General features: G+C 39.7%; 1 protein-coding gene across 1 annotated transcript; it reads right to left on the bottom strand.

Moving 5' to 3' along the window:
• On the bottom strand, positions 1–23,873 carry PDF1A (peptide deformylase 1A). Its single transcript, XM_089166104.1, has 4 exons — positions 23,216–23,873; positions 15,876–15,965; positions 15,696–15,763; positions 1–660 (listed from the first exon to the last, which is right to left on the bottom strand). Exons 1-4 carry the CDS (start codon positions 23,654–23,656, stop codon positions 420–422), a joined length of 840 nt encoding a protein of 279 aa, XP_089022230.1. The 5' UTR covers positions 23,657–23,873; the 3' UTR covers positions 1–419.
• Between the last annotated feature and the right edge of the window lie 1,354 nt (positions 23,874–25,227).

The following is a 25,227-nucleotide window of genomic DNA, read 5'->3' as shown; positions in this document are numbered from 1 at the left end:
CTATTCTTTCTGCAAAGCGTGTCTAACAACATCTGTCACTGATCATTTTTAAATAACAAAAGAACGAGCCGGTTTCCCAAACTTGGAACATACAAACACTGGAAACTTTGAGATTTGTAAGTTGAGGGATCAATGCAATATTGAAGACAAGAAACTTCATGTAAAAAAGTTGAAGCTGCCAGGTAGCATTATAAATATTGCATATATATCTCTTCAACCCGTAACGAAAGTTGGAGATAATATGAAATCAGTAAAACTTACCCTGCAATTTCAAAACATGCCTTCTCAAAATTCGTGTTGCACCAATGAAATTTTTACAAAAAGAATCACTGAGTTGAAACTACAGGGATTAATACAAATATTTTTCTTCATGGGTGAGGAACAGGCAATGAGGAGACAAGAAAATTTCTACATATATGCTACTGAACTCCAAGCTTGGGGCACCCTGTAGGAAGAGGCAAGTCCAAATTCTCAACTATCCGAAATGTTCTTGGGACCATCTTGTCAACATATATCGTCCCATCCAAGTGATCACACTCATGCTGTAATATGCGAGCCTGCCAACCTGATGCATCTACTTTGATGGGCTGACCATGACGATCCAATCCTGCAACCTCAACATTGAGGTATCGTTCGACAACTGCTCGGTATCCATCAACACTGCAAATTATCAATCAGACAAAATCACCTAATATGATTGACATACATGCATACATACATGTTTACTACTTCAATTGTCAAGGTCCAAGGACTTCACAGTAATATAGGTAAGAGCATTTGACGGGTCCTGGATAAGAACAGAACTAACATACAACAGATACAAATTTCAACCAAATGGATATGCTTCCAAAAAAATATGACTAAGATTTTGGCATTACCCAAAGATCCTCCCGAATAACACCAAGTACCATCAGGTAATGTAACCTGAGTCTAGGGTTAGGGGTGTTAGGTAAATTCCCTAGACTTAAGAGTTAGCCCAGGAAAGTCCAGCAAAGGGGAACGGCTGAACCAAAGAGTTTTGGGTAGTTCTAAGGCTCAAAAGATGGGTGGACTTGAGTTTCAGGTCTGAAATTGATTAATCTAGTGTTTTAAAAACTCAGCAGAATATTCTAATGAAGAATATGAGTTGCAGAAAGTTTCCAGATTAGTGTAACTAGGGTTGATTGGGCAATTACTTATAGGAATAGGTTCTAGAGCTTAGGGCGATGCCAAGAGAGAGTGAAGAAAGGTAAACAGGGGAGGGGATATGCTGTGACACAGGGAAGAAGGAGATGGGGAAGGCTAAGGTGGCTAGAGCTTGGGCAGTAACTGCAGGGAAGGGCTGGGAGGATGTTTGCGATGGTTGAGGGAGATGGGAAGGGGTCAGGGGACTTCTGTACTTGTAACTGAGAGAGTTTGTTGGGACTTGTAGTTGAAAGCTTGGAGAAGAAGATGTAGGTCTTGAATTGAAGAAACAAGAGCACAATATTCAGCCGCAGGTCACCCAAAGGCTCCCACGACTTCTCACAAGTCAATTTCTCAAATCAATTTTATTCTTTAATCAACACTGACTACTACATCAAACGACTAGGCTACTTATAGCCTTAGAACCCAAATTGACTTCAACAAGGACTCCCTAACTAATAGGGATCCGAAACTTGACCCTTAAGTCAACAAATACTTACTAAAATAGGACTACAACTACTAACTTCAACATAAAACCAACTTAAAACCACAAAATAAAGACACTTAAGCTAAGGAACCCTATCCTAACCAATTAACAACCCAACAACTAACAAGAAAACAACTGAATTACTTACCAAACTAGGACTTTAAATAAAATAAAATAAAGTAAACAGAATTAAACTCCAGAATTTTTGCTGGACTTGACCCAACTAAATAAGACTTGAACCAGGGGTGGAAGATGACCAATTTGCCCCTGGTCTGGTTCCAACTTACACATGGGCTTGGGACGTCTTTAGACTATTTTGAGACTGTCTGGGGGCTCGTTACATCATCAGGATTTATTCATCATTGTTTTTTCATATTCGTCATATTTTGAGGAAACCAATAATTGTTCAACAAACGCATGTTACACAACCATAATTGCATTGTTTTGCCTTAATCCATGGGCTTGTCTAATTGTCATCACCATAGATGAACCTGATCATGGTAATGGAACTTTATTTACCTTTCATAAATTGACAGTAATATTTCAAGGCGGGGGTAAAAGTGGTCCAATAAAATATACACAGTCTTCTTCATTGTCACTTACCTATAACAAAAAATAACCTTTCCAGTCACAGGCGTCCAGTCTATCTATCACTAAAATGACTCTTCTAAATGTCTAGTAAAAAGCATTCCAGGTTGCAAACCTTTAAGTTTGGATAATATATCTATACAGTTTTCCCCACTATGTACTAAAAGGATCCATGCAACCAACCCCATTTAGTTGGGACAAGGCTATGTTGTTGTAAACTATAAGAAACACTATTTCATGCAGGATCTAGGCTCCGTAGCAATGCAACAGAAGGAATAGTTTGTTTCTCTAGGAATTCTCGTCTTGCTATGAATCTCAAACCTAGTCCACTAGAGAATTCCATTTTATTAGAGTTGTGTTTTCAATTTCTTTTCTTATTTTAATTATTTTCTGTCCTAGTTCAGGCAGAGGATCAGGTCCAGTCCTATTATTCGTTTCCTATCTTCCCTTTCCTCTTCTCCATCAATCAAATAGATCAATTTATTTTCTGCATCTCAAGATAGAGGGATAATTTAGGGCCGTGGTACATGAACAGAGATTTCAAACTCGGATTCATGAATCCGAGAATATACCCGTTGGTTGTAAAAACTCTAGATCATGAAATCGATTCACGTTTAGTGTAAAAGGTGAACCGAGATTATGGGTAAGGGTGAAACCGAGATTTCAAAACCCCTCAAAAGTGGGCGTCCCCCACATGCAGTTGAAGTAGTTTTCAGTTGATTCCGCTCTGCCGCCCTAAAGCAATCTGCTTGGTACCCTAGGGGTGTCAAAACAGGGTGAATATTGGATTGGGTGGGAGTTGTATGGTGGCTCACAAATAGCCAGTTGTGAACCACAAAAGGATGAGGTAGAAACCACAAGAGACTGAAACTGGTCGAAACCTTTGGTCAAAATTCCAGTCTGTTTCAACTGAAACATTGTAACAAAACAAACTTTTTCATTTCGGTTTTGAAAAATGCAGATATTTCAATCGGAATTTGTACCATGCTGGCAAAGTACGAATAAACTGGAAAGTGGTCTCGCATGGATGCCAGTGCGTAAGTCAATCGGAGTCCTCTTAGATTTTTGGGTGGCATCACGCAGGTACACTATGAGCCGGAGTATGTATGAAATGCTACTAAATACAGGCAGGTCCTTTATGACTAGTCTACAACTGCATCATTACCTCGCTCACACATGAGCTCATGAGAACACCACATTCGCCTACGGATGGATGCTTCGAATTTTTTCTCTCACTGGTAATGTGTCCCATGCAAATCTCCATTGGAATGTTTTTAAATGTTCTTGGTGGGTTATGAAGTAATGAAATACTTGATTTTTTGTCAAAAATTAGGGTTTCTAGCAAGATTTTATAGATTGTGCAGTTAGGGATGTCAGAACAGGCTGAACTTGGACGGAATTATGTAACGATGTAGGATATGATCCTTTAAGTTCGGTTGGATTTGGATGGCTAAATTGGAAAACATGGAGTCTCTTATTTTAGGGTTTTAGGATTATTAAAAATAGAATAAAATAAAATAAAATAAAATAAAAAGTGACAAGAGAATATTGGATGTAGGCTTCAAGCTTACCTTGACAGAGGAGCCTCAGTTGATTGTGGAGGAGCTGGAATGCATATTCGAAGGCTGAATCCTGTGCCACAGCAAGATCAAGGTTTCATTCCCTAAATAACCCATTCTAAAAGTTCCTTACCAAGGCTACACTACTGAGCTAGATTAGAAAAACACTCATAACAGCAGCAGCATAAGCTAAAAAACAACTAAATATTTAGTCTGTATACTTCCCAATCAAAGGGGTAATGTATATAGTTTTACAGCTGAAGTCCCCCTTGGACCAGGAGTTGAGTACCAACTCAAACTGTGACATAAGTACCCCTATTGGACTTAGGACTTAAGCTAAAAGGAACTTGGACCCTAGGAATTAAATTAGGAAAATAAATCCTAATAGCTAATTAAAATAAGAAAAAGACATCTACCCTCGACTTAAATTGAACCGGACGTGAACCACTGGTTCAATTGACTTGACCTAAAAACGAATAAAAACCAATTGATGGAGACTCGGTCACATCCACAAAAAGGCTCAAAAGAAAAAGGCCAAGAAATTGTGGCCTAAATAGGCCCTATGCTAAGCTTTTACAGGTTATTCATTGTTTCAACTAGAACCATGGTCTAATCAGTTTAGTTTCAACAAAATTTAGCTCTAGACTAACTCAGGGTTGGAATAGTCTATTAACTAATTCATTCAATAGTTAAAAGGTTTTATTTATATTAGATTGTATTAGGATCCACTCTCACGCAAGAGATAGAGTAGGGTTATGTCTAAAGTCCTATTAAAATGCTATCTAGATTATAGGAGCATGCTTGGATTTAGCTATTTAGGTTTTAAATTCTTTTATGCAGTTAATAGTATGTCTTTTTAATTCTCCAGACATGGAAATTGTTAAGCAGTTTCAATATCTTCCCAGGTCAATTATCTATCAGATTCCACAATTGTAAGGCTATTAAACCACATGCTTTATACCCAACTTGTGGACGATGGAGACAAATTTTTAGATTATCAACTCAGTTGTGTGCCTGAATTGTTCCTAATAGGGAGTAAGGTCCTAGTGGTTAAAGCTTAAAACTGGTTTTGGAGTGGTGTTTGAAGTTGAGACCGGGTATCCTAGGTGGATCAAGTCCTAGGTGAAAGATAGCATAGTGCTCAAAGTCCAAAAATCTATTTAGGTTGTGGAATTAGCTTGTCAAATCAACCCATCCAATAAAATGCAGTAGCCCAACAAGGTTGTGCAGTTATAGGTTATCTCCACCCCCTTCCCCTTGTTTTGATATCTTTTTTCAAAAAGACATTCCATCGAGCTGTACTCGTTGCCCCTGCATCCTGTCATAAAGACAGCCCCAGAACCACCCCCCCCCCATTGATCTTTCATAACATAGAAACCTGCAACTGCAGATTTTTTTTCATGGGCCACCATTGTTCAGAATTGGACCTCATTTTTAGAAAGCACTCCCCTTTAAGGTTATCCCCCCCAACTCAAGTTTCACCCCAGAAATTCCTCCCCAGCCCTTTTGATCTTCGGTTCGTAAATTCCCTCAACTACCCCCTCCTACTTCATAAAAACTTCAAAATCATCTGAAATTCAAATCAATATTCATTAGGGCCTACAAACCAAACTCCTAAAGCCACATGTCAAAGTAGAACACAAGCAGAAAACCCTCATAGCCCTTCAATGAAAGTCTAAAAAGATTGATGAAGAGGGCTCGTAATGATCTTCTCAAAGATCAAAAGGTGTTGAAGTGGTAGGATAGGGGGTGACTGGGCGGTGCCTTCTGAGTGGTCAATGTTGGCTAAGTTCCTTTTCTTTCGAAACCTCAGCTTCCACCCTGTCATTTGTTGAGGGATTAGTCATCAACCTGCCAAGAAGGAAAGAGACACTTGGAGGAGATGCACAGAGATTCATTAGAACTGTAGAGAATCAGAATCCATTACACCAGCTGCAGAAACTGTTGAAAAATCAGCCTTTGGAGTGACTCCTGGTATAGTCGAAGTCCCCGCCACCCTGCAGATCTCAATGACACGACAGCACCTGGAACTACACTGCTGCTGCTGCCCTTCGAGCACACCTCCTTCAGCCAAAGAGAAGGCTGCAGAAGTGGCAACAAAGGAAAAAGAGTGGAAGACCCTCCTCAAGATGTTATCAAGTATCCTTCTTACTATAGCATAAAGAGCAACTATTCAAATGTGAAGGGATCGGTGTAGAACTCAACCTCGAGAAATGTGTTTGCCATTTTGCTCCATTAGCCTCTAGGAAGCAACGATATACAGAAATTGGATTGTTGACTAAAGGAGTTGGGAGTTGGGACATTGTATTTAAAAAACCCCTTTCTCTAATATAATAAACTTTGAAGGCTTAAGAGAAAAGATATTGGGCCTTATCCTATTAAGTTCAGTTTTGGTGGATCCTAGCAGAACCTTAACCTTGTGTACTACAATCAGGCTATATAGGGAATTCCATAACTCATGTACCAACATTAGGTCCATCGAGTTGGCCAATTGCGAAAGGGTTTGGTGCCTCGCATTGCCTTGTTAACTAGGCCAATGGTTTTCGTTGCCCTCTATTGCCTAGCATCGCCTTGGTCAATCCCATATGACCATCGAAATGATTTGGTGCATATAATTGTTTAGTTTAACAATCCCATTGACTCTTGGAATTGACAAAAACCCAACTTCTAATATTATTGATAAGCTAGGGTTTGACCTTTTATCAGCTGTGGATTGATTCTGTTGAATCATGGGAGAATGTCTATATCTCCAAATCCACTTTGATTATTTCCTTGAAACTTTTTTGTGGATCTCCTTTGATACGGTAATATAATACTAGAATTTAGACTAAGGTATTAAATATTCTTTTTGAACCCGAATTTGTAAAAAATCATATTGACGTTTAATAATGAAATTTTAACCTCATATTTTTAGGGTAGGCTTTCAAGTAAACCTATATTCCGTAATAAATCAGGCAAAAATATTAAAAATCATAAGGTATAGTTTTAGAGTTGTCTTTTTACTAGATACAAAATTTAAATGTATCCAAATTTAAGAGCACTCTAATCTCCTTTGATATGGTAATATAATACTAGAATTTAGACTAAGGGATTGAATATTCTTTTTGAACCCGAATTTTGTAAAAATCATATTGACGTTTAATAAAGAAATTTTAACCTCAAATTTTTAGAGTAGGCTTTCAAGTAAACCTATATTCCGCAATAAATCAGGCAAAAATATTAAAAATCATAAGGTATAGGTTTAGAGTGGTCTTTTTACTAGATACAAAATTTATATGTATCTGGACATTGTAGTTTAGGAGACCTGAAACCCAACCCTAGAGTTGATTTTGACTCTGATCTTTTTGGGGATGCTATAATTAGAAGTCTAGTTTAATTGAAATCAAATTTAGACCAATTTGAGTGTAGGATCTATTTATCCATATTTTACGGCTTCAGCATGCAGAATCGGTAGAATCTGTGAACCAAAATTGTGAAGTTGGTTACAAGTATAGAGACTAAATTTTATGCTTTTAGGGTTTGAAATTATAACCTCAGAGTTCTTTTGATTTCTTGGATCTTTTGATTTCTTGGTAGCATCTTATTAGGTTCAGAGAGCAGAGGTTGTGGGATTGTACTGGACGCTTCATTCCACATATAGGTGAGTGGGATTTGTTTTGTTTTTGAATGCTTTAATCTATTTATACGCATCATGCATCATTATTGTTTATCAATCTTGCATTGGGTTTGGGACATGTGAATATGATTGCAATAGTGAACTATATCTATAACTGAAATACATGATTGTGATGGATACTGTGACAACAACAGGTGGGATTATTATGATTCTCTCCTTCACTCATTACAAGAGTACATGTGGTACGGGATGTATATAAGTGTAATGGGTCATAACATCATGTGAGTTCTGCGTGCAATTGACCGAGTGAACATACCCAAGAACAACAACTCTTGCCAACAGGGGTTTGGGTGGTGGATAAATCTTAAGGGACCAGTTCGATGAGATCATGCAGCACTTCAGTATCAGATCTAAGAATGAGTTTAGGTTTAGGTAAAAGGGAGTTTCGAGCTTGAGAGGAGTGATACCAAGGTTCGGCTGCTGCTCTTTTGGAATTCCAGAGCTGAATACATAAGTTAGGGCTTAAATATTGCTGCTGTAGGGTTTCAATTGGGCTTGGGAAGGGGCTGTTTTTAGCTATTTTATAATTTCAGGTCAAGTCTAATAAGCTTAGGTCAGTCCTAGATGCATTAGGATATGTCTGAAGAGTCCTCAACGGTTTGGGATTCTTGGAATTGATTCGGGCTAGGATCAACTGTAGGAGAAGGGGTGGAAATGTTAATCCTAAAAGGGTATAGGGTCTGGTTGAGGGGTTTGAGAGTTATGAGAGTTTCAGTGGAACTAGGTTAGGGTTAGACTAGGGTTTGGGTCAGTTCAATTGGGCTGAAACTGGGAAGGAAGGTCACTAGGGTCAGGGGAATAGTGTTCCTAATATTTGGGACATATCATGGTTTTAGGGTTTGAAAGGGTGGCTAAGGGTAGGGAAAGGGTTGGGATTGTACTTACTTGATTGGGAATGACACTTGAAGACTGCTGGGCTGTTGAAGATTGATTGCTGAAATTGAAGAAGAACGACCGAACTTGAAGAACACTCAAATGTGCCGTGGCCCTCCCAAGAAGACCACGACCTTACTTGCCTCCAAAATTCATAATTTTATTCATCAAATTCAACTTGTCTTACAATGAAGTAGGGTGGGCTATTTATAGCTTTACAAGTGGAGGGAAAAGACTTGCACTCTAACAAGGAAACCTAACTTGACTTAACTAGGAAATCACTTATAGACTAGGATCCCCTTTATAACTTGTCAGAATTTCAGCACCTATGATCAGCCTAGGGATTGAAAGGAAATTTAGAATGAAGAAGAAGAATCGAAGAGGACCAAAGACAAAGAGAAGAAGAGGGGAATGTAAAATCAAGTCTTAGTTTGAGAAAGTAACCTAAACTGAGTTGAAAAAAAAAAAGAAAATTACATTTACCTGTCAACCAGCAATAAGAAAAATTTTAAGTAATCAATATAGAAAACAACTAAAATAGAGAGTATGAAAATTAGCAACACTTTAAAAATAAAAACTAACTACAAAAGGAAACTTTGATTCTCGAAAACTTGTGCACCAAACTTGCTTTCCAAAACAGAAACTTTGTAAAGTAGAAACTTGTGGACTAGGTTGCTGCTTCATAACTTACACAAATCTCAACACTCCACCTTGGAGAATAACAAGAACATATATTAAAGCTCCATCATCTTGAACACAAGTAGCAATAGAAGACGCCGATAAACACTGAGAAACTTCACCCAGGAGATAATCAACATCAAAAAAATTCTTTAATTCTTCATGTCGAACGAACCATTCAATAAATGAGAACAATTGGTGATCCATAAGTACAGTAGCATCAAAGGCACTACCAAATAATGTCAGTAGTAGAGAGGAATCTCCACACTAACAGATAAAAATTGTAGCTCCAATATCCACATAACCTCTTGCATGAAGGCAAAGTAGTAGGCAAAGGTATGAAAAAGCAATATTGGTTACTATGGACCAAGTAGGTAGGTAAAAGGCAGTACATGTTACTATTGACCCAGTAGGTAAGATAGTATGAGTTACTACAAACCAAGTAGGTAGGTAAAGGTAGTATAGGTTACTACAGACCAAGTAGGTAAAAAGAGGTAGTATAAGTTATGTAGACCAAGTAGGTGGATAAAAGTAGTATAGGTTACTACAGACCAAGTAGGTAGGTAAAGGTAATATAACCGTATAGGTTACTATAGACCAACTAGTTAATTAGGTGTTGTTGTAGAATACTATCTTAGGAAGACAAAGATCTTCACCAATAATATTCTTCAACAAGTCCTCAGTAGATATAGAATAAGTCTCCAATCTCCCCCAGCCCCTCGCATGTAGCATTACACGTGGACAAATATGATGATAACCAATTACCAGCATCTCAAAGTCGGTATTGAGGAACTGTGTTACATGATGAAACCAAGTACAAGAACTTCTAGTCATTACAGTAGAAAATTACGAACCACCAGCATCAACCCAAATGGGGCAGTAGCAAAAGTAGTATTCATAACAGTAGTAAACCATGTAGCACAAAGTGAAGCACCAACCTATGTTAAGGTAGGGAACGCATCAGAAGAAAAGCTTATTTCCATTAGTATGTCCCAGACATCCCCAAAATAATAGCAAATTAATTCATGAAGTGGACTCAAGTTGTAAGATCCCAACCTAATTGGGAATCTCACCTGCACAAGGACTCTCAAATAACTTGCAAAATAATAAACTGAAAAATAAAATAAAAAAAGATCTAGGGTCCAAACAACACACTGGACTCAATAGAACCCAGACGTAGGACACCCAAACAATGTTAAAATCACGAAAATACCCCTATAAGGGTTCAGCCAGCCTTTGGTGCACTAATTGGGCCTGGATTTTTGGGCCCAATTGGGGGTGTCAACCTTGTTCACATCATCGGGAGCCTTCTTCTTGATAGTCCTAGCCTCTAACTGCCAATGGCGGCAGCAGAGAGGTCTGCTAAATTAATTTTGAGAGGCACTACAAAAGGAAATCCTAAACAACGCAAGTTAGGGTTTTAAACAAAAACAAAAAGAAAAGTGTTCGGGAGTGAGGGCTCACCCAGAAGACGAAGGATACTAGTATAATCCATGGCAAGCCTGTGCAGCTCCATGTCTCCATGTCTCAAGTACTCTCCCTTATTCTCTAGACAACATCCAATTCGACAGTGGTGGGTGGTTGGCAAAGGTTTAGAGCAACAAATTCTTTTGCCTTCCGATCTCTCCATGCTGTTGAGAATACTGGGTAGGAAGGAGGACCACAAAAAGAAAAAAACTAGAACCTCCACCCTTTATTATTCAAAGGAGCATCTTCGGGGCAATGAAGTTCCCCGACCACTCAATGGATCTTTGGGAACGCTTAAAGAAGCATACATAACCAGGTTGGGAGGACTTGTTTAAAGAACAAACGTCGTAAAAAATAAATAAAGAAAGAAAGAAAAGAAAAGATAACGGGTGGGGCAAAGTGTGATACTGAGATTGTAGCAGAAACCACCTACTCGATCAAGATCCTTTAACTGTTCAGGAGGAGCATTCCCAAGTAAATGTCCCAATGGCAGAGAACGGACTGAAGAAACCTATGCATGGGAAGGCGAGACCGTCGAGTAGGACGTCATTGTACAAGGTGAATTCGCCAAGCGGAGCCTGTCCACTTGTTTATGAGAAGCTAGCAGACAAAGGACGTACTCATCGAGAATCCTACATGCCTAAAATGTTGCTAATCAGACTCTAAATGTAGGTTGGTACCCACTCCAGAGGTAGCCATAGTGGTATTATGGGTGTTTGGTGGTGAGAGGTTCCCGACGGGGGGCCTTGGAAACAATAGCAGGTTCAAGGGTGATAGGCACCTGAGCGGAGGTTTCACTCTTGAATTGGGAAGTAAACTTTTGGTCTAAGTTAGCCAAAGTCAGCACCACCCTTTTAAGAAGTAGTAAGAGTCTAGGAAGGATTAAATGAAGGGCCAGACTATTCATGCATGGGGGTTAAACCCCCATAAGCTATGCTAGCCCCACCTATTTGGTCACTATCCCCTTCACCATATAGTCATCCTCAACCCTAGACCGCTTGTCCTTTGAACGACCCATAGAGCAAATCAAAAGTCAATAATGTAGACAGAAATGAAAAGGAATCCAAGGAAGAGGGGAGATGAAGATAGATGACTTACTGGTGGCAAAGGAGAAGGAAGAACTAAGAAGATTGAGAGTTGGATTCATAGATTGGAGGGACGAACGGAAATTGCACGAACACAAAAGCTGCAAAGGTTCCAAGTGTTGAGAATGACCAAGTAAAAGGAAACGAGAAGGAGATAATCACTTTTATAACTAGAACTAAATTTGAATCAACGATCGAGATGAACAGGCCAGATCGATGCAACGTTTCGCTTAACCGAGCAAACATTATGACATCTGAATCTGTCAGCCCACATCGCAAAACCGTACAAGTGCAACACTGCTCGAGGAACCAATGGTCACATCACATTAATAGTGACTCTTGGATTTTCCAAGTAAGCTCCCACCAACATACTATAAATATCCCTCTTTGTTTCTTCCTAACTAACTCAAGTTAAGGAGCTAAGAAGTATGCTCGGGGTGCTCATGACAGACTCCACCAACTAATCATTGAAAGGTAGATTGGCACACTAGGGGGCTAATGTATGGTCATCTTGACCATCCATACAAACTGACTCGGCCCCAAAACTAAACTAGCCGTATAAAGTCGGCATGAGCCGAGGTTCAACTAAGCAAACTGTCGAGTAAGAAGTTTGGTGGTCGGGAATGTACCCAACTATTGAGATTGGAGTAGTGTATACACATGAGCCATTGAGAAACACAAAGGAGATCAAGTCATCCCAACCAATCACATCACTCAACAAAAAAGGAAGGAATCCATGACTATAGCCAACTATAGATGTGATGCCAGCACAACAACCAGTCTACCACATCCGAAGTTTTCGCCATTGGATAGTAGAGTTTGAATAGGAGACTAACCATCACGATTAGGAGGTCCAGAGAGAAACGCAAGCAATATGACAGGGTAATCCAACAATCAAGAACGAGCAGGTTTAACTCATAAAAACCCTACACTCACCTCACGTAAGGTACATTTAGTCACTCGTTTCTTTCCCCAAGCTCTAAGATCTACTACTTAGAGCTTTTGCGCCCATCTACTAGGGCTAGTGATATGTCCTTATTATTGACTTGATGGTTGGAGGCAGCCCATTGACACACACTGGTCAGCTTGTTCTCACAATTTTTGCTTGCTTCACAGGTTAAAAAATAGATCTTGTCGGTTTACTAAAGACATTCAGTTTTGGACGCAACACCTAGTTTGTTAAGCAGTCCCCTAGAGTTGTCCTACTTCTTAAAAGGAATCCATAGCTATTCTTAGAATACAAATTGGATTTCTATGGAGTAATTTATGAAGGTTCCTTATGTGAGTTAAAGTCCTAGTCAATTAGGGGTTTTAGTTTGATTAGCATTGCAAGTTAGAGTCCTAGTTTAATTTCTTTTAATAGGCTATAAATAAGCCTTCAAACCTTGTAATCAGCAAGTTGATTTATGAATAAAATATTGATTGAGTGTTGGAGGCAAGCTAGAGAGGTTGTGGGTTCCCTGGAGGGGGCTTGTGGCTACTTAGAGTGATTTCTGCAAAATTTTCTAAATTCCAGCATCCTTCTCCAATTCCAGTCCCTCCCCTTCCCTCCATCCCACCCCATTCCCCCTTCTCACCCACCCGCAAGCCTCCCCTACCCTCTAACCCTAGTTTCTGCAATTCCAGCCCCTCCCCTTCTATCGTGGACAACACCCAGCCCTTCCCAACCTCTGCGACAGCCTTAGAAATCCTCCCCCATCCCTGTTTCATAATCCCTTACCCTCCCATAGCCGTAGTCTCCTAATCCAGCCCTTTCCCTTTAGATTTTCTTCTTTTTTCTGACTTACAAGCTTGCAGCAGCATCTGGAAATTCCAGAATTTAAAACCTTTGGTTGCAGCAGCTTGGCAGTACAACTAGAAGACTATCCCCTAGACCTGAACCCTTACCCTTATGAATTCTCAACCTAACCCTAGTCCCTACCTTCAATCCCAACTTCCAGTCCCTTCCCACATCTTACACCCTAAAATTCTGCAACTTAGCTTCATAATAGAAAACCCTAACCCTAGGATTCTTCAAACTTCAAATTCGCAAACCCTAACTGCAAATTACAGATCTAAACATGGTTGTCAAGGCCATGGTAGAAGATCTCGCTCTCAAGCAAGATCTCGCCACCTTGAAAAACCGAGATCTCGGTTGAGATATACAATTTTTTGGCGTCAACTCGGTGGCCCATCTCGGTGAGTTTTAGGGTCTCAATTAGGTTGAAACTTGGTATTTAGCTTATGTAAGGCCTTTTGAATATATTGGTGGCCTTGGATTTGTCAGAAAACAACCCCTAAGTCTACCCAAAGTGTGAAACCGCAATGTTGTATGATTAGGGAATGCAAAGTTATACAACATGTAATATAGAACCTTTAAGGCATATAAATGAAAAGCAAATGTATCAAATGCATCAAGTAACCTAAATGTTATCAAAATTCCATCCATAAGAGTATCACAATCTCAATTGTCAAGAATAGAATAATAAAATTATAAATTATAAAACCATTAGAAGTTCTATATAAGTCATTAAATCATGACTTCATAAGACAAGTAGAGAATGACTGATCTTCCTTCGATGTTGTAGATGTGCTAAGAGTAATTGCAAGTGAAAATCCAGCCGAAATCCACAAAAAAGGCAAAAATTGAGAGTTCCAACGAGATTCAAGGCGAGATATGGCGAGATATAGTGAGATATGGCGAGATCTCGAGCGAGATATCCCAACTCTTTGCTCTCGACCTCCATCTCATTTCGCCTACTCAAAAAAAACGAGATATCTCGAGATCTCCCACCATGGTCAAAGCGTCCACCTAGGCGGTTGAAGAACCGCTTAATTGACGTCCAAACTGCAAAAGAACAACTCCAAGGCCCAAAGTGATATAGGACCTATTTTTCGCACCGAGGCTGCAGCTCCCACACCCCTGCCAGGGTAGCCTCCCCGGACCCCCGCCCGCTCACCCCCATGCCCGTTGGCAACAAAATGTGAAGCATGAGCCCACACTCATCATCAAGAACCAATGAATCAGTAAAGGCCTAGGCGGACGCTTTGACATCTATGGTTTGATGAGATGAACTTATGTTTGTGTTCTTTTTTTTTAATTATTTTATTTATTTATTTATTTATTTATTTTTATTTATTTAAAATGAATGTGACTATTGATTATTTGTTTAGCTTATTATAGAAAGTAGTTGTATTGACAAAATTTGACCTAATAGCTTTGGTCGCCTTATTGCCGGCGCCGCTTTGTCGCCTAATCGCCTAGGCTGAGCCCCAATCCCTTTTGCCGCCTTGTCAACCATGGATCTGAAGTACAGCAAGGTTTAAGGATTGAAAACATAAAACCATAGACCCTTAAGCCTGGCCGAACCTACCCTAACCCTTGCATCACTAGAATTTGTCATAAAACCCTCCACCAAAGGGTATTCCAGCCCTAGAATACTGCTGGTTCTCAGGAAGAGGATCCTGGAGGTAAGCTTAGATCTAGGGCATTATTCCAATCAATCAACCCTAGATCCTAGTTCACATCACCAGAATAAACCCAACTTTGAACACAGCCTTCTCACAAAAACCTCACCTTCAATCCACCATCCCACTTTCAGCCACAACAGAAAACCGTAACCTCAGTTGTTGCTGTTCATGCCCAAAACCCTAGTTTCTTGACCTAATTCTCAAGGAACTGCATAACTTTTTAAGCAGCCACTTAAATTTGCCCAAACTCTGAGAGCATTACCCCCAGATTAACCCTACTCTCGATTCGAGTTTCACCTCATTCTGAGTCGTAAAAGTCACCCCAACCCATCACTCAGATATATTTAGTCTTGGACCTCCTCAAACTTTCCATCTGAGTTCAACCAGCCTAACCAACTTACAATGCTAAGCATAAACCCGATCGAGACCACCCAGCAGACCCTGACTGAATGTATCCCAAACACACCTAGAGACTGTTCCTGGAGTTATTACTGATTGAGATCTTGGCAGTTAGGACCCCATACAGTTAAGTCTACATCGCACAAGCAACTTTTTCCTAGCTAAATAATGATGCAGAATGAATAAACCCAAAAAAGAAATTGTACTTTATGCTATTGTAATGAAGACAACATTATCTTCAAGTTAACTAGTTAAGTTCTGCTTCATACCTCAGACAGCCTTCAAAGAATAATGCAGTTTTGTTGCTCTTCCTTTTAATTTTTGGATTCAGTATCACCTACCTCAGAAGAACTAACAGATAATAAGAATGAACAATTTTAAGAATTATATTCTGTTGAGAAGGAAAGAACAAACATTTACATATTTTTCTGACAAATAGATGAGATTACCAGAAGATCAAATGGGCATCGTTCTTGTTCCCTGGTTTCTTCCTTAGGAGCATAACTAATATATTCTTTAGTGTCTTCCAAAACAATTATCTGCAGAATCAGAAACAGCAAACCTTTTGTCAAGGTGAACTGTATACGTAATTTAGGAATATTGTTATTGGAATAGTGTATATGAAGCTCTAATTGAACTAATATTGCTTTTCATTTACAGCATAGTATTATAGCTTTTAGAAATGTCTTCCAGCATTATCAGTGTTTCATGCGATGAATGAAATGCAGGAAAAGAGGAACTCCTCATCTTGGGAAAGAAAGAAAAATAATAATAATAAAAAAAGCCCACAGTAGACAGGGATTAGACAAAAACAAGAGGGATCCACAAAAGAATCTGATGTAAGGTTAATTTACGAGTAAACTAATCCCTACAAATATGAAAGTCTAAAACAGCAAACCAATCCCAATCTTCAGTCAGACTGGGTTTAAAACCAGAAATCGAAAATATGACTGTTCACCAATATTCCACCAGTAGATGGGCCAAAAATTCTGGCTGAACCTAGGTCTAGCCATGATGGGTTACCCTCCAACTTTGGGCTCATTCAGATGGTTGGATGTGGAACAGAAGCTGGTTAGAGAATTAAAACATAACAAGTGACAGACAAACCAACAAGCATAATGGTGTCAGACTTGTACCAATGGTAGACCTTGGTAGTAGATAAGACTCCTCCAAGTCTTAGCTGTTTCTAGTCACTGGTTGCAGCGATATAGTTCTCTCCAAGTTGTAGCAATAGTAGGCCTTGAAACAGCAAGGCCAGATGGCACAGAACTGGCGAGTAGCTTGATAATCTGAGACCAGACCTAGCTCAAACTTGGGACAAATGAACCTCCAGGAGAGTTGATGTAATCCTTGAAATTTTAGCAGCCAAATGCACCCAGCAGAGAAGACCAGGTTCAACTCAGCAGGAACCGAGAAAAAAGAAACTAAGCCTGTAACATGGATGAATGTCCCCGCAGATCAACAACGAGTTCTCCAATGGTTGAAGAGAAGTCTGGCTCAAACCTCAGTTGCAGGGTAGGGGAGGCAATTTATAAGGTAAAATAAGGTGGGAGGGATTTGAACAGGAGAAAAGGGAAAGGGATATTGGCTCTCTTAACCAGGCGGTGATGTAAACAGGGTTGACCCCCTCGCTGAAACCCTAATGTGGGCCCATCTGGGACTGGCTGAACCCTAAAGAGGGCATTTGGGTCAAAACCAGACCAAAATAATTGCTGGATTTTATTTTCCAGAATTTTTCTTTTTATTTTCATAAAAGTTTTAGTCAGTCAGGGGGTCCAGCTTGAGTTATTCTTGAGTCTTGGGACTTCTTTTAAGATAAAAATATTAACAGTCTTCAATTACAAGAATAGTTCCTTACTATTTAAAGTCTCAGGGGAATCTATTTTCAAGGAGACCATGTTAAATCTTTTATTATTCATTTGGACGGTTGAGATTATCTATGAAGGGAATCTAATCTATAAAGGAAAGCCATTTAGGATTAGAGTCCTTTGGTAAGCTATAGAAATTAAATAGCCTAATCTTTCTTCATAAAACTTAAGTCTGCTTATTTGATAAAATAATATTGAGTTGAGGACTGTGGTTCCTGTTTGAGGGGGCTACAGCAGATTTTCAGTCAAGCTTTCTTTCTTCAAAGATCAGCAACTCTATCTAGCACTCTTTTCAAAAATTCCAGCAAGTATTAACGATTCTCCAATTGAGTGAAGCATCCCCAGCCCCTTCCCCTTCTCCCCTACCACTGCAAGCTTCCCCCATCCTCCCCTGTTCTAAGCAGACATCCCGACCCCCTTCCCCTGCTGCAGCATCATGGCAGCAACACCCCTAGGGCCCCACAATGCCCCAACCCCCTCCCCCTACCCTACGGTAACCCCCCCCCCCCATCTCTAAACCTCTTGGCCCTCTCTCTCTCTATGTCTCTTCTTCATTGCAGCAAAACAAGAAAAAACAGAAGACAGAAAAACAGAAAAGAAAGAAAGAAGGAAGAAAATAAAAGAAAAGGAAGAGCAAAGAAGATACAGAAAAATTCTAGTTTTCTTTCCAAGATCCAACCCATATTGACCCAAATTAATTATCCTTCTTTCCTACCAACCTCAGGAACATTTTAGATATCCAAGTCTATCCCATAGGGATTTGTTAAAACCCCAAGCTTTCCCTGCCAATCTCCCACAAATCGCATAACCATCTTTTAGTTAGTCTTTACCAAATCACGCCCATCATAATTCTTGAAAGACATTCAAATCAGACCATGCCCTTTCATTGAGGCTTCCTATTAGATCCTTCCTCTTTTGCTCGAAACTTTATCAAAGAAACTAGGCAAACACTTAATTTTAGGGAATCTTTACAAGAAACCCAAACCCTAAAATCGGGTCTCACATCAGGCTGTCTCAGCCATAATACAAGATTTCGCAAAATTCTGCCAAAATTCTGCCAAATTTTGGTAGTTTCGGTGGACACTGAAACGGAATGAAGATTGAAATTCGAAATTGCAAAGTTTCACCCAAATTTCAGAAATTTCGCAGAAATCTCGAAAATTTTGGTGAAATTTTGAAAATTCCAAGGGGTCATACCGTATAGGGCTTATGGATATGCTGGAGCATATAGTGGTTCATCTACTAACTCCAATAGCATGACTGCATATGGGTATGGAGATGGAACAAGTGCATCATTTGTGGACTCCATTTTGGATATCCATCAGGACCAACATAGCTAGTTACGCGGCCTCCATGTAGTCTAGTCTTGGACCATGACAAGATCTTCTAGAAGCAATCCTCATCAAAGCAATATGGCTATGACACTGTTCACGTGAACAGCATTTTTGTCTTTTCTTCTCCATGTTGTCATCTTGTTGTGATGTGGGCTTAAGGGAATTCTTAGTATACTTTTAATTGTGTTTTGTTTGTCTGTTCTGAGGGTATGCTTGTGATTATTTTGAAATATCCCAGCACCGTTGCCTAGTCTTTGGTTCTCTTTACTGTTCTTAATCATCATAGGTGCTGATCCTACATCAACTAAGGTAGGGGTCCTTGGATTATTCTCGCTTTGGTATTGGGATGAAATTGATTGGGGGCAAAAGTAATGTGCTTTGTCTCAAAAGAGCACAACTATTAACAAGAATTAATTAAATAATATGCATCAACTTCAATAACGACTAACTATATAACATGCATCAGGCTCAATAGGACTAAATAAATAACACCAATCTTAAGTCTTAAGCAAAAAAGAGTAAACTTAATAAAAATAATAAATAAAAAGAAAGAATAGACTAAGTATGGCTACTAGAGCCCATGGTACTACTTCAGCAGCGGGCCTAGGACTTGGTTTGGCCTTTAATTTCCACTTCTTGTATGTCATGGAACCTACACCATAAACTCTAATCAATTCCGAAAACCCTAAAGCCTGCAATCTTACTGTCCAGCCACTCTAACCATTAGAAGATGTCCCAAACATGAAGGAGATCATCCCTCTACGGTGTGCATACTTGATCCAAGTTGCGCCCATGTCCTCCCATCAAAACCTAGAATCTGACCTTTGCCAATTTTCATCAGGAAGGAAGAATATTCAGATTTCTCCTCCCAACCATCAGCCTTGTCCAAAGTTAGGGTCGAGCATAGCCCACCAGCCCTTTGACTCTAGAACCTAGACCCAATCCCTTATTCCCTTTAGAGAACCTAGTTCCACAATTTTCCTCAAATTTGAAACCCTAACCGTATGTTACCCTTATTTGAATTGTTTCTTTTTTCTGATCAAGTTTTATAGGTTCTTCTTGGTCCTTGCAATTGAAGGCTGGGAATGTGAAGACTTGACATAAACAATCAGCAATCTCCTCTCAGAAATCACAAAGCAAAACTCCATTCGCTAAGTCCATTTTGGGTTGGCTGAAAAATCAGAAAAAACCAACCAGACAGCCACAACTTCTCAACAACGAAACTAAAAAGAGTCACTAATTTAAGACTGTAAACCCGAATTAACAGTCTCATTGTGTTGTTCAAGCTCCAAATAACTCCAGCAGAGAAACCCAGGTTAAATCTTGTAAAGTCCATTATTAGAATGAATGAGTGTGTAGCAATTCAGCCAAGTGAAAGGGCTTGGATTGGGATTGAGTGTAGGTGCAACAACACTAGAAAGAACTCCAAATCTCAATCAATTCCAACCAGGGTTGTTGAGTTATGATTTTCACAATCTGGAGCAACAAGACTAAATCACAGGAACAGCAACAGCCTTCAATTATGGGCAACGGCATTAGCAGCCTCTGGAATCAACTGAGGATGGATCTATTCTTCAGTTTGAGACCTTAACAAATTGTTGCAGACACAATATAACAGCAGCAAAGAAAGATAGGGAGAAGAAGATACAAATATAGAAAAGAAGGGGGTAGGGGGATGGGCTATCTCAACCTTATCTGAGCTGTTGAACATCTCCATAAGCAATGGCAACATGGCCTGCAAATTTGATTTCTCTAAAGTCTAACTTTCTATTGCAATATAAGGGCCTAATTATAGCTTGGCTAGAGCTTTACAATGAACAGAAACTTAATAGACTGAAAGAAAAAAATAACCTAGTAACTAGTGACAAGAAAATCTTATGGAAAATAGAAACTCGCTAAAATTAGAAATTAGCAGGTTTACAATTCAGCCACATGCATAAATAACTAAAAATAAAAACTAAACTAGACTTCTAATTCTTCCTAGAATAAAGTCTTCACGTAATCTGATCTTGGGCCTCACAAATCCTCCATATATATTTCCAACATGCCAAATAAGTGGTTGGAATACTTTTCATGCCTAACGTGAACAGTGTTTTGGCTTCCTTTCTTCATCTTTTGCCCTATTACAGCCGTCCAAGTTCACCAGTCAAAAATTATGAGCAAGGGAACCTTCAAGTAGGACCAGCTGGCTGGTGCGGGCAGGCCTCCAATACTGGTTAGAATTGGTCCTAGCTGGCTGGTTCTAATGTCCCACAATTCTACATCAGTGATAGTATCAAAATACATACAAACATTGATCATCCAGCAACGGATGTCCAAGTCTAATCCTGACCTGTTGAATGAATATAATGCAGATCTTATGACAATAATTCAGTTCAGAGGTAAAAACATCTTAAAACATTTGATGGTTTTCCCAGATGACCTGGCAGGCAGCATATTTAGCACTTTGGTGTAGCCTCAAATAAATGAGGAATAGTTAACCAAAACAGAAAGCCCACTCAAATGGATGGAAAGGTTTGGTCTCAAGGGAAAGGGTTAGGTTTCAAAAGGATTCATTGATACTTAGCCAGTCACATGGGAGATATGGGATAAATTTCTTCAGAAGCAACTACTAAAGGTATCAGGATGGATTGGAACATAGAAGACATAGGCAATTATAGGGATAAGATCCTTCAAATTTGGTAGGGTGTGGATGGTTTAATTCGAAGATATATGGAGTTCCTTGTTTTCAGGGTATGAAGGGGTATGAGATTCACTGACATAAATATTTCTTAAAAGTGATTTGCTAGAATGGGATCAAACTAGGATATAAGCTCGATAGAGTTGAAGATGTACCTAAAGTTTGGGGCAGATCTAGTTGTTAGATCCACAAAGATTTGACCTTAAAATTTGGGTATCTTGATAAGTCCAAAAACTAAACAAAATAAAATAATAGGAGAAGGGAATGGAGTGTAGACTACCAAATACATAGATGGGAGTCTTGTAGAAGCTTGAATTGGATGGGAGATGGAGTTGTAGAAGGCTGTCCTTCAGCCACAGTAAGGAACCAGGCTTTATTCCACCTTAGGCCTTAGTGTTTCTTCAATACCTACCAAATTAAAAATAAATTGTGAAGAAGCATAAGACTCACAAAGGGGACTTCGATCTGAAGACATTATTGATAATCCTAGAGGAGTAGCTTCCAACGAGTGTGATAAGCTATTTGTGAATTGTAACCAAAAGAAAAAATCTGGATAGCTAATGGGAATATAACCCTTGACAACAAATGAAAAGAGCTCTATTTGGACCAGAACTCTTAACGAACTTCTAATTGACTCAGACACTAAAATCCAAAATAAAACATAAGAAATGACTATCCTACCCTTATAGAATTTATAGAATTAACTATTCTCGTACATACCCTAGATGCTTAACTTCTAAGCCCATCATATAAGCTCATGCTAACATAAACCTATGAAACAAAGGCCTAACACCCAAATCTATCAATCCTACGTTGATTTCAAGAAAGGAAAAAAAAACTCAACCTAATTTGCATCACAGTGAGCCATGCAATCAGGAGGATACTTAAAAGACCAAAAAGTGGTACAGCTGGTTGGATCCAGCCTAGTCTTGAAATAAATGACATGCATACTTCGCTTTCTGGAAAATATCAATACACCAAGCACTGGACTTAGATTTATAAGTTCAATTTGGTTAAACAAACTTCTATCTCAAGTTAATTGCCACATGGCCCCACTGTATTTCAGTGATGCCCAATAAAAATTGTGGGGCATCAGCGTCGAAATCACCAGAAAAGCTTTCCCCTTTTTACCCACTTTAAGAATAGATACAATATAGTGTGTATATATATATATATATATACCCATTACACCTTGCGCCCAAGGTGGTAGCAAAGCAGTTACATATTCCTAGATAACTACTCTATCTGGTTGAGTCTAAGTAGGACTTGAATATTGCTTTCTCTTACTTAGTTGAGTCTAAGTGAAACTCTAATTAAGAAATTAGGGTTGAGGGAAAGAATATTATAAAAAAATAAAAAAAGGAAAAGAATATAAAATAGATCACTGAAAATATTCGAATACTCGGGTTCATATCGTCTGCAGTTCCCACCCGCTACACTTCCCTATAATTTCAATGATTGCAACATGTTAATTATCCAACCGTCACAATTAAAATCCAACTAAGAATTGAATCTAATAAATTCCCAAATTTTCTCCCAATTTTGTCTCTCCTGTTTTCTTGAGGCTTAATTTTAGGGACTTATTAGATTCAGTTCCTAATTGGGTTATAATTCTGACCCTTGGATAATTAAGTCGAAATCTAGATTGGAATTACAGGGAGTTGCAGGGGGTGGGGATTGTAGACGATGAAAATCCTTGAATACTCTCCCTTGCCTCTCTCACTTCTCTTTAGAAAGAAATTACTCCTAAACCTCCATTGCATCGACATTTCTGAACTATATGATCTTGAACCCATCTTTACATTAAGTTTTTAACAGTGGTATAATATACTAGAATGTAAGCAATCATAGACCGAAAAAATGAAAATGCACGTAACAGAAGTTATCTAAATGTAATTCAAAGGGACCTTCAGAGGTACTCCAATCTGAGGAGCAGCAAGACCAACCCCAGGTGCCTTCCTCATGACCTTGATCATACTGTCAATCAGTTTCTGGATCTTCTCCGACCCAATTTCATCGACGCTGACATCTGACGCGGGCTCATGAAGAATGGGATCTCCAGCTTTTACTATCTCAGGTAGGTTGGCCTCCTTCCCTCCGAAGCCCCGAAACCATCCTAATGCCGCCCGTAAAGTCGAAGAAGATGAATTGTAGGATCTTCTGGTGATGAAATCACGAGTAATGACTCTAGTCATCTCTGAAGTTCGCAATTTTAAGAACCTTTCGCGATTTCCATGGAAAGACAGAGACGGGTGTATCAGACACTGGTAGCATTTTGAGCTTCTGAAGCACTTATCGGCAATAGAGATGGGAAATAGGCGATAAGAGAAACGGTGGACGCTCTCCATCGTGTCTCCTGGGGGCTCAAACTCGGTTGAAAAATCTCAAATTAAATACCGGCAATAGAGATGGGAAATAGGCAACAAGAGAAACGGTGGACGTCTACCAAAAAAAAAAATTTGAGAAACGGTGGACGCTTTCTCCAGGGGCCTCAAACTCGGTTGAAGCCAGTGTAAAACAAATCGCCGAATTTCGGCCGGTTCGGATACTATCGAATTAAAAAACTGACCGAAATCGATATTCATAAAAATTACCGGAAAATCGAACCGGCGAAAATTCCAACAACTACGTAGAACCTGAGTTCTGTTCCCGCAGCCGCCACCTCCTCAGCCCTTGCAGGCGTTTATCGGAGGTGAATTTGCACTTTGCAAATTGGTAGCGTTGTTGTTTCGTCGCCATCGTCATCACCGTAGCCATCGAGAGATAATATGGTACCGACTGCGACTACTGAGCCTTCTCTAGACGATGGGCAGCGTGCATAGTAGATGCTTTTTTCATGATTCCCAGTCCTTGATTGACTTACTCCCTCTCTTCTCCTTCCACTCAGTCATCGGACTTCAAAACCCATCTATGCAAACTTGAAGTTTTACCATTCACATCACCTACAACAATATTACAAGCAAATATCGGCTGAAATTTCGGTGAAGTTTGTTGTTTCTCAGGTTCTGCCAGAGAGCAAAACAACGAACATCGCCAAAAAGTCGCACTCTAGCTGAAGCTCACACAAGATAGTGATTTTGCGGCTTACAGGCCCAGGGAAAGGGAAGGTATGGATGGAAGTTTGAATGCACGATGATGTGTCTCAGTTCTGATCATGGTTCCAACTAAACCGCACTAATAAGTGAGTGCCCTCCCGAGACCAGAGACGATGAGTCCTACAAGAAATGTCAGACATGGGCCGGCTAGGATGCCAGGCAACCGCCTCCGATGGCTAAGTCAGACAGTGATCAGGTTAAGATCCTGTGGAAAAGCTACATAGGAGTTTACTCATAATAAGTTCGTTGCTTACCGGAGGGGTGAGTCCTTGTTTAAATAATTTGTAGGTTACCTTTTCGAATGTAGGCAGGCTTCCCCGACGGTGGCCGCCTAATCTGCCTTGGCTAGGCTCCCTTGTCAGTTATCTCGTCTAATCATCTTCGTAGTTGACCTTCCATTCAAGGCAATGTTGCCATATTGGTCCAGTGTAAGTGGAGCCTTTAATTTGGTAGGTCGGCTAAGGTCCCAACTGGTGACTTGGCTTAGCCCCAATCGGGTCTAGTTCAGTTAGGTACAAACTTCCCGTATCACTAGCCCCCTATCCCGTGGGATAAATGCATTGTGCGGGGTAGCCTTCCGGGACATGTTTGAGGAGTGTTCATTAATTGCTCCCACCTTGAGGAGTTAACCGTTACGATTGGGTTTCCCCAAACACTACGCCCAATCTAGTGTTGCCACGTCAAATGTCAAAGTAAATTATCATAATGATGGCCTCGGGAAGTCCAAAGGTCTCTTATTACGAACCGTTGATTTCATTGCTTGGTAACCGTTGGATCGAGATCATTTTTTCTTCTTATGGTAGTATAAATACCCCCTTTCCATC

The sequence above is a fragment of the Hakea prostrata genome, chromosome 8 (genome assembly GCF_041222555.1).
Source record: "Hakea prostrata isolate BN-2017 chromosome 8, UWA_Hpros_2, whole genome shotgun sequence".
NCBI lineage: Eukaryota > Viridiplantae > Streptophyta > Magnoliopsida > Proteales > Proteaceae > Hakea > Hakea prostrata.
This window is presented reverse-complemented; position numbering and strand designations above follow the sequence as displayed.